The sequence below is a fragment of the Leptopilina heterotoma genome, unplaced genomic scaffold (assembly GCF_015476425.1).
Source record: "Leptopilina heterotoma isolate Lh14 unplaced genomic scaffold, ASM1547642v1 Lhet_59, whole genome shotgun sequence".
Taxonomy (NCBI): Eukaryota; Metazoa; Arthropoda; class Insecta; order Hymenoptera; family Figitidae; genus Leptopilina; species Leptopilina heterotoma.
Genome location: NW_025111133.1, coordinates 1,626,008 through 1,637,934, shown reverse-complemented (window position 1 = coordinate 1,637,934; position 11,927 = coordinate 1,626,008). Strand labels below are relative to the sequence as shown.

Genomic DNA, 11,927 nt, shown 5'->3' with positions numbered 1-11,927 from the left:
ATTTGTATTATTATTTTTATTATTACTATTTTTATTATTATTACAATAATTATGATTGAATCTCAATCATTTTTATTAAATTGCTGCAGGTTTTCTCGGAGCTCGAGGCGATAGTCGATAAATTGGCGAACGACAGTCAAAGAGGCTCATACAGCTTGAAAAATAATTCAGATTCCCAGTCACCTAAATCACCAAACGCTAATTCTGCGTAAGTTCTCTTAGGTCTCTATTCATTAATATATTCGTAAATATGTAATTAAAAAACAAACAATTCTGGTTTGTTTCTGTATTTTTTGTCTTTTCTTATTTGTTTTCTTCTTTCTTTTTGGAAAATTTAAAAACCGAGTATTTTTTATTTCCAGATTGATAATTAATACACAACCGGCTCACAACAACATTTCACCAGGTAATAAAAATTTTCAAAAATTAAATACACGCGAATAAATAATAATCTAATAATTTGCATTGAGAGAGAGAGATATATAAATGTTTATGTGCTTTTTCTGTCATATTTAACAAGAAAAATAAAATTGAAATCGTGTATTTATTTGCAATGCTAATTAATTAGGAAACATTGAAATTGTGTTTGGTTTGTGAGTGTGGTTTTATTTTTGCATGTTACAGCTTTGGAGGATTCCACTGCGGCAGCAACTGGCGATTCCTCGCCAACAACTCAATTAAATGGCAACGCTAATAGCAATGCTAACAGCAATGCTAACAGCAATGTCAATAGCAATGCTAATAGCAACTCTAACAGCAATGATAATTCCCTCAATAATCAAGATGAATCCACGAAAAATGCAATTTTACCTGCAAAAAGAGTTGAGGAATTGTACGATATACCAGTTGGTGAGTATCATTTTTCACCCCATTCGAAAAAAAATTGGAAGAGATAATTCATCTGTTTGTCGGTTGAAAAAATTGTGTCTGATATATTTCAAAAAAGAACATTTTTCTATTTCGTGAATTACAATTTTTGTAATTTTAATTTTTAAATATTTGTAAAAAAAAATAAAGTTAAGCAGTTTCCGTTTTGTACTGCAAAAGATTTCACAGTTTTTCTACAGATATCAAATTGAGACAAAAAACGAATCAAAACGTTGCTTCGAAACATTTTGATTTGTTTTTTTGTCTCAATTTAATATCTGTAGAAAAATTGTGTTAACAGAAGATTTTTTAACAGATAAATGAGATGAATTATCTTAACGCAATGATATTTATTTTGATTTGACAACTGATTTGTGTGGCAAATGTTTTATGAAATGCTACAAAAAATGTAATTATTGTTTTTGTAATTAACTTGAATGTATAACTAATTTTATTAACAAGTGTATTTTTGTTGTACACGATTACAGTATTTACGCATTACTGAAATCGTTTTTCGGTATTTATTCAATAATTACAATTAGCTCATAATAATTATGATTACACAATAGATTGATAATTATACATTAGATTAACTTTCACACGTTAGATTAACTACAAATTAAAAATAAACTGAAACGGTCACACAATTGCTAAATTAAAATAATTACAAACACAAAATTACATTTTACAAGAAAAAGAGGAATTGGAAAAAATTAAAGTTATGAAATTGAAATTAATTAAGTTATGCAATTTTAAATGTGATGCACTCTCAAAATAATTTTCATTTTTAAAATTTTTTTTACATTTTCAACATTTCAATTATCTTTATAAATAATAAAATTCTTCTCCGAAATTCAATTATTTTCAAAAAATTTTTATGAAATTCTTGAAACAATTTCAATTATATTCCTCAATTTAAAGATTTTCAAAATCTACTATTTTAGTAAAATATTCCAAAAGAATTCATTTATTTAAAAACAATTTTAATAAAATTCTATGCAAAAATTTAATTTTTTTGCATAAATAATAAAAATTTCACGAGAATTCAATTATTTTCAAATGTAATAAAATTCTTCGCAGAAATTCAATTATGTTAAAAAATTAAATGAAATTCTCACTAAAATTTCAATTATTTTTATAAATAATAAAATTCTTCTCCGAAATTCAATTATTTGCAAAAAATTTTGATGTAATTCTTGAAAAAATTTTCAATTATTTTCCTCAATTAAATGATTTATAATATCTACTGTTTTAATAAAATATTCCAAAAAAATTCATTTATTTAAAAAAAATTTTCACAAAAATTTAATGAAATTCTTTTTTCAAAAATTTTAATAAAATTTTTCACAAAAATTTAATTTAAAAATTTAATGAAATTCTTTTTTCAAAAATTTTAATAACATTCTTGGCAAGACTTCGATTATTTTCATAAGAATTCAATTATTTACAATTTTTTTTATAAATTTCTTCCCAATAATTTCATTATTTTCATAAATAATAAAAAAATTTTACCAGCATTCAATTATTTTTATAAATAAAAAACTCAGTGTCGAATTTCAATAATTTTAATACAATTTTAATCTAATGTATCTTGAAAAATGTAATTATTCTTGAAAATTTTATTAAAATTCGTTAAAAAAATTCAATTATTTAAAAATTTGTTGGTAAAATTCTTTATGAGAATTCAATTTTGAGAAATATTCAGATATTAAATAAATGATTTATTTTTATATTTAAATAATTGAATTCTCCTAGAATTTTCTAATAAAAATTGATTTAAAAATTAATTTCCGTCATAAATTGTAGGTAATAATTGAGTATAAAAAGCATTGTACTGTGAATTTTAAAAAACAATTGAATTTTTAAAAAGTTTTAAATTAAAATCTTTGAAAATCTGAATTTTTTATTAATTCTACAAACTTATTAGTTAAAAAACCAACAATTTTGTAGAATTAATTTTTTTGGATAGGTTTAATTGAATTTCCTTTTAAAATTATTTAAAGTTTTAGTTTCTAATATATTTTTAATTGAAGAATTTCCGAGGAATTGAAATTTCTCGAAAAATTGAATCGTAAACAAATGGATTTAAAAATTCTCAAAAAGAACTTTTTCAAAAATTTAAAATAATTGATTTCAAGAAGGATTTTTAGTTAAAAATTCTAGAAAATAATATTTTTTTGTGACAGTCCTGAAATATGACAGAAAATAGGATAAAATAATTAACGTAAATAAAATAAATAAAATAATGAAATAAATGAAATAGATGTAATAAATGAAATAAATGAAATAATGAAATAAATTAAATGAATAAAATAAATGAAAGAATGTGAAAAAGTTGATGATAATTTGCCTGCCATTGTGTGCATGATCTTGTAGAGAAAAAAAAAATGAATTAAAGACACAGATCGATACTTAATGGCAGCAAATTCAATAATTTTTAGAGGTGGAATATGAAAATGGTACCCATTTATCTACAGGGGCGACAACCGACAACTTGCCAGCTGGAGTTCTTTACAGGGTGAAGGCAACGTACAAATATAATCGCGAAGACGTGGACGAGCTTTCCTTTGAAGTTGGGGAAACAATTCGTGTTGTCGAGTACGACGATCCAGAAGAGCAGGTTTGTATTTTTTTTTATTTCAAAAAACACTCTTTATTTTCACTCCAAACTTCAAAATTCTATCAAATAATGCTAAAATCGCGGAGAATCAAAAATTAGAAATCGGTCTGTTGAATTACTCCGTTAAAAAAAATGTGTTATTTCACAAGAAATAATTTATTAGTTCACAAAAAATAATTTGTTAGTTCACAAGAAATATTTTATTAGTTCACAAGAAATAATTTGTTAGTTCACAAGAAATAATTTATTAGTTCACAAGAAATAATTTGTTAGTTCACAAGAAATAATTTATTAGTTCACAAAAAATAATTTTTTAGTTCACGAGAAATAATATTGTATTAATTGTATTAATTTTCAATTAATTTTTTTCAGGAGGAAGGTTGGTTGATGGGAATAAAGGAAGGCACCAATGAAAAGGGAATGTTTCCGGCAAACTTTACGAAGCCTCTGTGAATGGTCTGCTCAATGTGCAACGTACACTCCAATGCTCACAGAAACAGCGTATTTTTTTTAACATAGTCGAAACGATGTTATTTACCGAAAGTGAGAATCTTGCAGTCAGTCAAGGTATTTATAGGAGATTAATAAATAGTGGGATTTCAAAAAAAAAAAAAAAAGAGAGAAAGAAAAGATGCAAATTACGAGACTGTAAATTATCGTAAACGTCGTAAACAATGAGATAGTATTTGCTGGAGGGTACTGCCGAGTATTTCAAACCCAGAGTGCCTTAACCAGCCACTGTCTGTGCCAACTGACATTCACTGCTTTTTTATTAGAGTATGGAATTGTCCTCTCTCATATCGATTATCAATGATATGTGCATCACTAATCAAATGAGATATTTAATTAATGATTTAATATAATACATCTTATCTACATACAAGCAATTATACAACATAAAAAAATCTATATATATATATATAAATATATATTAAATTAATACTATTTTACGAATGAAGAAAAAAAAAGGAAAAAAAAATTGTACATAGATAATTTTTAAGAATATTTTATGAAGTAACTTTGCGGCCACCGAATTTGTCGTTAAGAAAATAATTAATTCTTAATCTTAGATTATTTACATATATATACAAATATTTGAGGGAGGGGGGAGTGAAAAAAAATGATAGAACAACAAACAATTCTCATTTGAGATGATGCCAAATTAAACGTGGTCCAATTTATCTATTCGCAATCGAGAGAAATAGTAATTTCGATGCGAAACGAAAAACACCAATGTGAAAGGAAAAAAAAGGAATAGTTCCCATTAGATGATTTTCTTTGGAAATTCCAATTACATACACCTTAGTTAGATTATTTGAATCGAACGGATTGCATTATATATTGCATTATACTTATTATATTGTCAGACTTGTATGAAACGCATTTTATTATTCTACTAATGGGATCTATTTAATGACTGCATATCTACATTTTATTTACGATTTTTCTTATGACACACTGATTGTTAACTGCGTATATTAAAATCCTTATTTGTATAACACTTTTTAAAAAATTGCGGCTGTCGCATTAATTTTTTTTTTATTTTATTTTTTTGCTGCTAAAAAATTGTCATGGAAATAGTACCGACGATAATGGTTCAGGTTTTTCAAGACGCGCTCTGAAAAAGGCACCTAAGAAAAACAGTATTAATGTAGAATTTATCACTCGGTAAAAAATAATATTAAATATCGAGAAAATTATCAATCCTACAAAGTCAAATATTAAAATAATAAAAACACAATTAAAAATTAAAAAAAAAACATTAAAATTGTGTTTTTATTATTTTAATATTTAATATCCTTCAAGTCAAATATTAAAATAATAAAAACACAATTAAAAATTTTTAAAAAACATTATAATTGTGTTTTTATTATTTTAATATTTGACTTGAAGGATTGATAATTTTCTTGATATTTTATATCAAAAGGTTATGTTTGTATCATTTTTACCGAAATTAGAAAATTCTGACTAATTTTGTAAAACTAAGCTCAGTTTCTATGGAATATTTTTTATCTGACGAAGAATCGAAACAATTATTTATGTTGAGAGAGTTTGTCCTCTTTTTGTATTCTAATTCCAAAAATTACGAACATAACCTAAAAGTAAAACATAAAAAAAAAACCAAAAAAAAAAAAAAAAAAAACCAAAAAAAAAAAACCAACATAACCTAAAAGTGTTTGTTTCTTATAGGTTCTTTTTTTCGAAGCGCGTCTTGTAAGAAAGTTATTCGCACATTTTTGTAGTGTAAAAAAAAGAAAAGAATAACTTTTACATGACCTGAAACCTTTAATTCATGGATTGTTCTTTTTCTTTTTGTTAAAATGGTTAAAATTCATATCTGCGTTTAAAGTTCGATCCATTTGCTACATGATTAAAAAATGTATGTACCTCGATTTATGTTCAATGATTTGATTTACAGCGTATTCTTTAATAATATTTATTAATTTCTTGTTTTCGAACAGTTGCAACGAAAATTGTGCCAAAAACCATAATTTTCTTTTTTTTTTCTCTCTTGAAAAATTAAAATCTAGTTGGAAATTTTTGACGAATTTCGAATTTTCGAAACTGAAATGTAATAAAATTTGAAATAATTCTATATAATTCATTTTTATTGATATAGACTTCGGAAAATGAATTTCGACAGTTTCAAGTTTTGAAACTTTGAACATTCCGATTTTTTACGATGATTAATTTTTCAAATTGGTTCAAATAATGACGAAATTTCAATTATTGAATTATTTAAGTTTATGCTGTAAATCGAGTCATTTTCTTTTTACAGAAAAATGTTGTTTTTATCAATGCGAGAATATTGTGTATTATTTGTGACGAGCTGCGAAAAAAGGCGTCTAAGAAGAAATGTATTTTTAGGTTATGTTTGTGTCATTTTTACCGAAATTCAAACTTTCTGTTTTTCGTTTACAACCGAAATTAGTTTTTATCGAATATTTTGGACCAAATGAAGACTTAAAAGTAAAACAGTGTTTTATAGTGGAAATTTGGATACGAATTTCATTCCGAAAATTACAAACATAACCTAAATTTTTTTGCTTCTTAGTTTTTTTCGGAGCGCACATTTATTTATAGTTTAAAAGTTGTGCTTGATAAAATTATTATCAGAGCAACACGAATGCGCACAGTTTAACCGAAATTTGAAAATTCGCGCTTCAAACATCGAGACACGAATCGATTATCGAATCGAATTTTCTGGATCAAAACTTAACCTAAAAATTAACTTTCTTTTAGTTCTTGAAAACGCTTTAAACCCTTTAAACCCTTTAAGCTAAACCACGAGTGGGTTATTCTTGTTTTTTTACTTAAGTCTCAAAATTTTTAATCGTTTTATTATAAAAACGAATAGTTATTTTGATTGGAATTGTATTTTCGATTAATTAAAAGTAATTGAGCGCAAACGCAAACTGTGCCACTGTGCGCATTCAGTGACAGAGACAGAAATTTGAAAGTTAAAGAAAATTTTTGTTAAATATGCACATTATAAAATGAAATATCAATTGATTCTAATATTAAGAAATTTCTATATATATATTATAAAAAAATGACGATAAGGTGATTAGTTACAACAATATATTAGCTATCCATTGTTATTTCATTTGTCACTTTTACGTCATGTTGTTTAATTCTACTGGAAAACCCATAACCTTAGCATAAATTATATTATAGTAACGAATACAATGCTTATATAATTGTAATTACTGCCTGTATCGATTAGGTATCGATGATAATAAATAGTTAGTGGTTTGTAATGAACCATTGTTTGCGATCTTAGGAAGATTTAAACCAGTCGAAAATCCAGTTCCAAAATGATCAACCAAAAAGGTTATATTTCTTTTTACTTTTCAAACATTATTTTGAAATTCATGGCATGTCAAAATATTTTTTTCTTTACATTGTTTTACTTTCTTTTCTTTTGTATGTAATTTTTTTGTTTGGATTTTGTTTTAGATTGAATGATAATGTGGAATTATTTTTGTTTGGATGAATCGGATTATTGATGGCAAGATTGAATTAAACGTGTTTCAACGAGCAAGGTCGATAAAAAGTGACAAAATGGCTTTGGTTCTATTCCAGTATTAAATTTCACAATTCTGCGGAAGCATGTGTACAAATTATAGAAAGCGAGAAGCCCCTCCTAATCCTAATCTGCTTAAAAATCGATGCCAAGGGCTTTGTTTGTTTTACAAGTTCAAACCAAAGAGAACTGGCAAGTTTGAAGGTAAAATTCAGTTATGTGTTTCATACGATCTTGAGCTTCACATTCAGAAATTCAAGGATGCAGGAAGAGCTTTAGCGAAATTTAATTTAATTTAAATGACTCGGATTTTTATACTTTGCAACAAATATTTTTGTTATTATTTAATATCTGGTAACGAGTATTATTTTTTCGTTTAATTTGAATTCAAAATCGGTTCGAATTGGCGAAAACATTATATTTTTCTTTAATTCATTCAGGGCTCGAACATTTAATTATTTTCAAAAATTTTTTTAAATTCTCTTCAGGATTTCAATTGTCTTTAGAAACAATTAAATTCTTCTCCAAAATTTAATTATTTTCAAAAGTAATGAAATTCTCTTTAAAATTTTAAATATATTTAGAATTAAATAAATTCTTCTCCGAAATTCAATTATTTTCAAAAATAATAAAATTCTTCGCAAAAATTCAATTATGTTCAAAAATTTTTTTAAATTTCTCCGAAATTCAATTATTTTAATAAAATTCTTGGCAAAATTTCAATTATTTTCAAAAATTTTATTAAAATTCGTCAAAAGAATTTAATTATTTAGAAATTTATTGATAAAATTCTTTATGAGAATTCAATTTTAAGAAACATGCAATTATTCGATAAATTTTTTTTTGTATTTAACTAATTGAATTCTAGTAGAATTTTCTAATAAAAATTTATTTAAAAATGGATTTCAGTTAAAATATTATACAAAAATAATAAAAGTCTTCTTCGATGAGTTTTATTATTTTCACAAATAATAAAATTCATCGCAGGATTTTTAATTATTTTCAATACAGTTTTAATCCAATTTCTCGAAAAATGTAATTATTCTTAAAAATCTTATTAAAATTCGTCAAAAGTTTAATTATGAATTTAATTATTTAAAAATTTTGTTGAAAAAATTTTTATTGGAATTGAATTTTACGACACATTCAATTATTCAATGAATTATTTATTTTTGGATAAAATAAATAAAAATTGATTTAAAAATGAATTTCAGGTAAGATTTTAGATAATAATTGAATATTAAAAGCAATATAGCTCGAATTTTTATAAATAATTGAATTTTGAAATTAATTTTTTTGAAAAAGTATAATTGAATTTCTTTTATATTATTTTAAGTTTTTATTTTCTAAAATATTTTTTATTGAAGAATTTACGAATAATTTTATTTTTTGTTTTATTTTATTTGTTTCAGTGAGAGTGAAATTTTGAGCTTGATTTTCAAACGGAACTTTTTTTTTTACTCAAACTTCCATGATTTCAATGACGAAGTTATGGAGAAGAAATGAAGAATAGAATAAGAAGAATTTGTTTTCGGTAGAAGAATATAAGATCCAAGAGGTTTAGAAAGAAAATATTTCTTTACGAAAATAATCCTGTCCAAAAAAGCAGTAAGTTTACAATTTTTTACAATTTCGTTATTTTAGTTGAAGACTACTAATAATCAAGATAATATAATCAATCAAGCTATTCAAATTAGAGAATAAGATCTTTTTTTCTTTAATAATAAAATTTTTTTTATTGGAAAAGAGCAAAAAATTGTAATTTTGCAAAAATTGAAAAGAGCGCAGGGTGCGAATGGGACTAGAGTCGCCCCTGTCGAACCGGCAAAAATTGTATTGAGCGCCATCTTGCGACAAGGCGGTTTACTAGAGTGTGAGTAAGTGAATCAAGTGAATGTCTGGTAGATTAATCTCGCGTGTGAAATTGCGTCTTTTTATAAACTATTTTACAGTTTGTAGAAGTTATTGAATAGTTTAGTGATGTGTTTATTGTCCCTACGAATGGATGAAATAGACTGGACTTTATCCAGGGTGAAATTAGACAAGTGAATAGAGCAAGGAAAGTCGAGGGGAAAAAGAGGGAATTTCTTGTTCGAGAAAGAGACAAAAAAATCGACATACACTGCGAGAGGAAAAGAGACGTATTTTTTTCTAAACAAGTAAGGATAGAGAACAAACAGAACAATATCGAGAATCTACTTTTACTTTTAAAGGTGCAATTGTTGAGAATTTAGAAGTGCACAACTTTTTTGATAAATTGCCGGATAAATACTTTTTTAACCTAAAAAATACGAAAAGTTGGTACGTGCCATCGTCCGTGCCTCCTCTCGGCAGATTGTGGCAACTGCTCCAGCCTCTTCTTTGGCTGATTTTTCTAATCTTGTTAGTGTGAAGACACGTGCGCGCCGCTCGAACGCGTCTGACTGTGTTACCTCGACGACGAGTCATCTTTACTCGGGCTTCACCAATCTGGTTTGGCCTAATAAGATTTTCGGCGAGCGAGGCTTGATAAAGAGCCGAGTCACAGTCAGGGACGTTAAACAATTTCTAAGCTTCGGCACCGGCTGTTCGTTCGTGTGTGGGAAGCAGAGCACAGCAGTAGCAAGTAGTAGTATTTAACAGCAGACGATTTCCTCTTCACCTTCGGCGAAGTTCATGGCGGTTGGCTTGAGTGTGTGACACAGTGCATCGTTCATATATACAAATATAGATAACCTAGTGCGTGGATACGGAATATATAACACACAGTAGAGGAGAAAAACTGTGTATGTGTGCGAGAAAGAGGTGTGTGTGAAAAAGAGAGAGAGAGAGAGCGAAAGAGAGTGTGAGAGAGAGAAAGAGAGAAAGTGACAGACAGAAGAGAGAGCGCGCGCGGTGGGTCACACCCAACCGCGCCGGGAGTCGAGTGAACGAAGGCGTACGAGTAAGCGTGTACAGGGTGAGGGACCCAAGGACCACCAGGGTGGTCGACGGGTCACCGGAATTAACGTCCTGGTCCAAGTGCCAAAGAAGGTGCAACCGGCGATTTTTAAGCTCGGCTGCACCGAGGAAAACGCGTGTGTGTTTCACCGGTTTTATTCTCTGCCCCGAGTACAGTGTGTCGGTGTGTCGCTGGCGTCATCCAGCCCTGTCAGGAGTGTTCCGCCGCATGTGAAAAAAAGAGGTAGTGATCGAGGTGAAAAAAGAAAATAGAATATTAAAAAGGTCCAAAAGGAAAATTGAACAGAAATTTAGAAATTATAATTGAAAACAAGAATCACGGATAAATAGCAAAAGAGATAAGGATCAGAAATTATATAGAAACGACGACGACGACGGGTTCTAAGGTCAGTGGCAGCGCTTTTATAAAGCAAGCAAAACGGCGACAAGAAGGCGAGACAAAAAATTGGTGCTTTTCACGTTGGCAAGATAATAAATACGTCGAAGCGACCGCGACGACGACAACGGCAAAGACGACGACGATCAAGAGTGCCCGCTGGCTGTCGCGCTCGGGCGGCCTACTCTGTCGCTCCCTCCCCCCTCACACACCCTCCTCCCGTCGAGGAGGATCCCACTGCCCTGAATCATGGCGTGTTGCCTGTCGGAAGAGGCCAAGGAACAGAAACGAATCAACCAGGAGATTGAACGTCAACTCAGGAGGGATAAACGTGATGCCAGGCGGGAACTCAAGCTCCTTTTACTTGGTGAGTCTTTTAAACGACCCTCGTGGTTCTCTACTATTGTACAACACTTGCTGCCCCTCTTCCCCCCTTTTTTAAATGACCCCGTGTGTGTCAAAGAGAGAGGCCTCGTCCACCCTTCTGCTCACTTCTGCTGGGCAAGGTCCTCACTTTGGCCCATGAACTTTCCCAATGTCCCAAGCATAGTATTTCTTTTATTTTCTACTCAATTATTACATTTATTTTCGATTGTTTCATTTTTTTCAATGTAATATTTCATGACGAAAACACTACACAAACGGACTGCTCCATTTTTAGTTCTACAAATCTGAATTTGTCGAAAATAAATAGAGTTGAATTTTTTACTTTCTGCTGCGATGATTAAATAAACATTTTCTGATAATTTAAAAGAAAAAAAAAATTTGAAATATTGGTGTTAAAAATAACAATTGTTGGGTTTTAATAAAGTAAAATTTTTATTATAAAAAGTAAAAATGAAAGAATAAGTAATAAAAGTGAAAACTATTAATTATTTTCTATCTAAGAGCAATTGGACGAAAAGTGATAAATCTATTTTTGAAAGTTTTCTAAACACAGGATTTCTGTTCATATTATTCAAAGTTGGTCCACAACGTTGACAAACGAATATTTTTAAAACAAAGTATATTTCCTGAAGATAACGATTTGCAATAATTCTACAAAAATGTGAAAGAAACATTCATGAATTATTTTATAAAAAAGAATTATTCTACGA

The 11,927-nt window shown here is 28.2% G+C and overlaps 2 protein-coding genes across 9 annotated transcripts in view; both read left to right on the top strand.

The window, feature by feature from the left end:
• LOC122509009 (myc box-dependent-interacting protein 1) overlaps positions 1 to 5,179 on the top strand; it is a 43,155-nt gene extending 37,976 nt beyond the window's left edge. The window contains exons 5-9 of one of the 3 annotated variants that reach the window (XM_043622738.1): positions 90 to 208; positions 363 to 406; positions 625 to 849; positions 3,309 to 3,487; positions 3,860 to 5,179. In XM_043622738.1, coding sequence (XP_043478673.1) covers positions 90 to 208; positions 363 to 406; positions 625 to 849; positions 3,309 to 3,487; positions 3,860 to 3,940 — 648 coding nt within the window. In that variant the 3' untranslated portion in view covers positions 3,941 to 5,179. The remainder of the gene's footprint in view (positions 1 to 89; positions 209 to 362; positions 407 to 624; positions 850 to 3,308; positions 3,488 to 3,859) is intronic. The other 2 variants (XM_043622739.1, XM_043622740.1) reach the window with 2 other exon arrangements.
• A 3,998-nt stretch (positions 5,180 to 9,177) lies between these two features.
• LOC122509058 (guanine nucleotide-binding protein G(q) subunit alpha) overlaps positions 9,178 to 11,927 on the top strand; it is a 63,454-nt gene continuing 60,704 nt past the window's right edge. For 2 of the 6 annotated variants that reach the window (XM_043622824.1, XM_043622825.1), the window contains exon 1: positions 10,606 to 11,197. In XM_043622824.1, coding sequence (XP_043478759.1) covers positions 11,080 to 11,197 — 118 coding nt within the window. In that variant the 5' untranslated portion in view covers positions 10,606 to 11,079. Of the gene's footprint in view, positions 11,198 to 11,927 lie in introns of all 6 variants that reach the window. The other 4 variants (XM_043622823.1, XM_043622822.1, XM_043622821.1 and 1 more) reach the window with 4 other exon arrangements.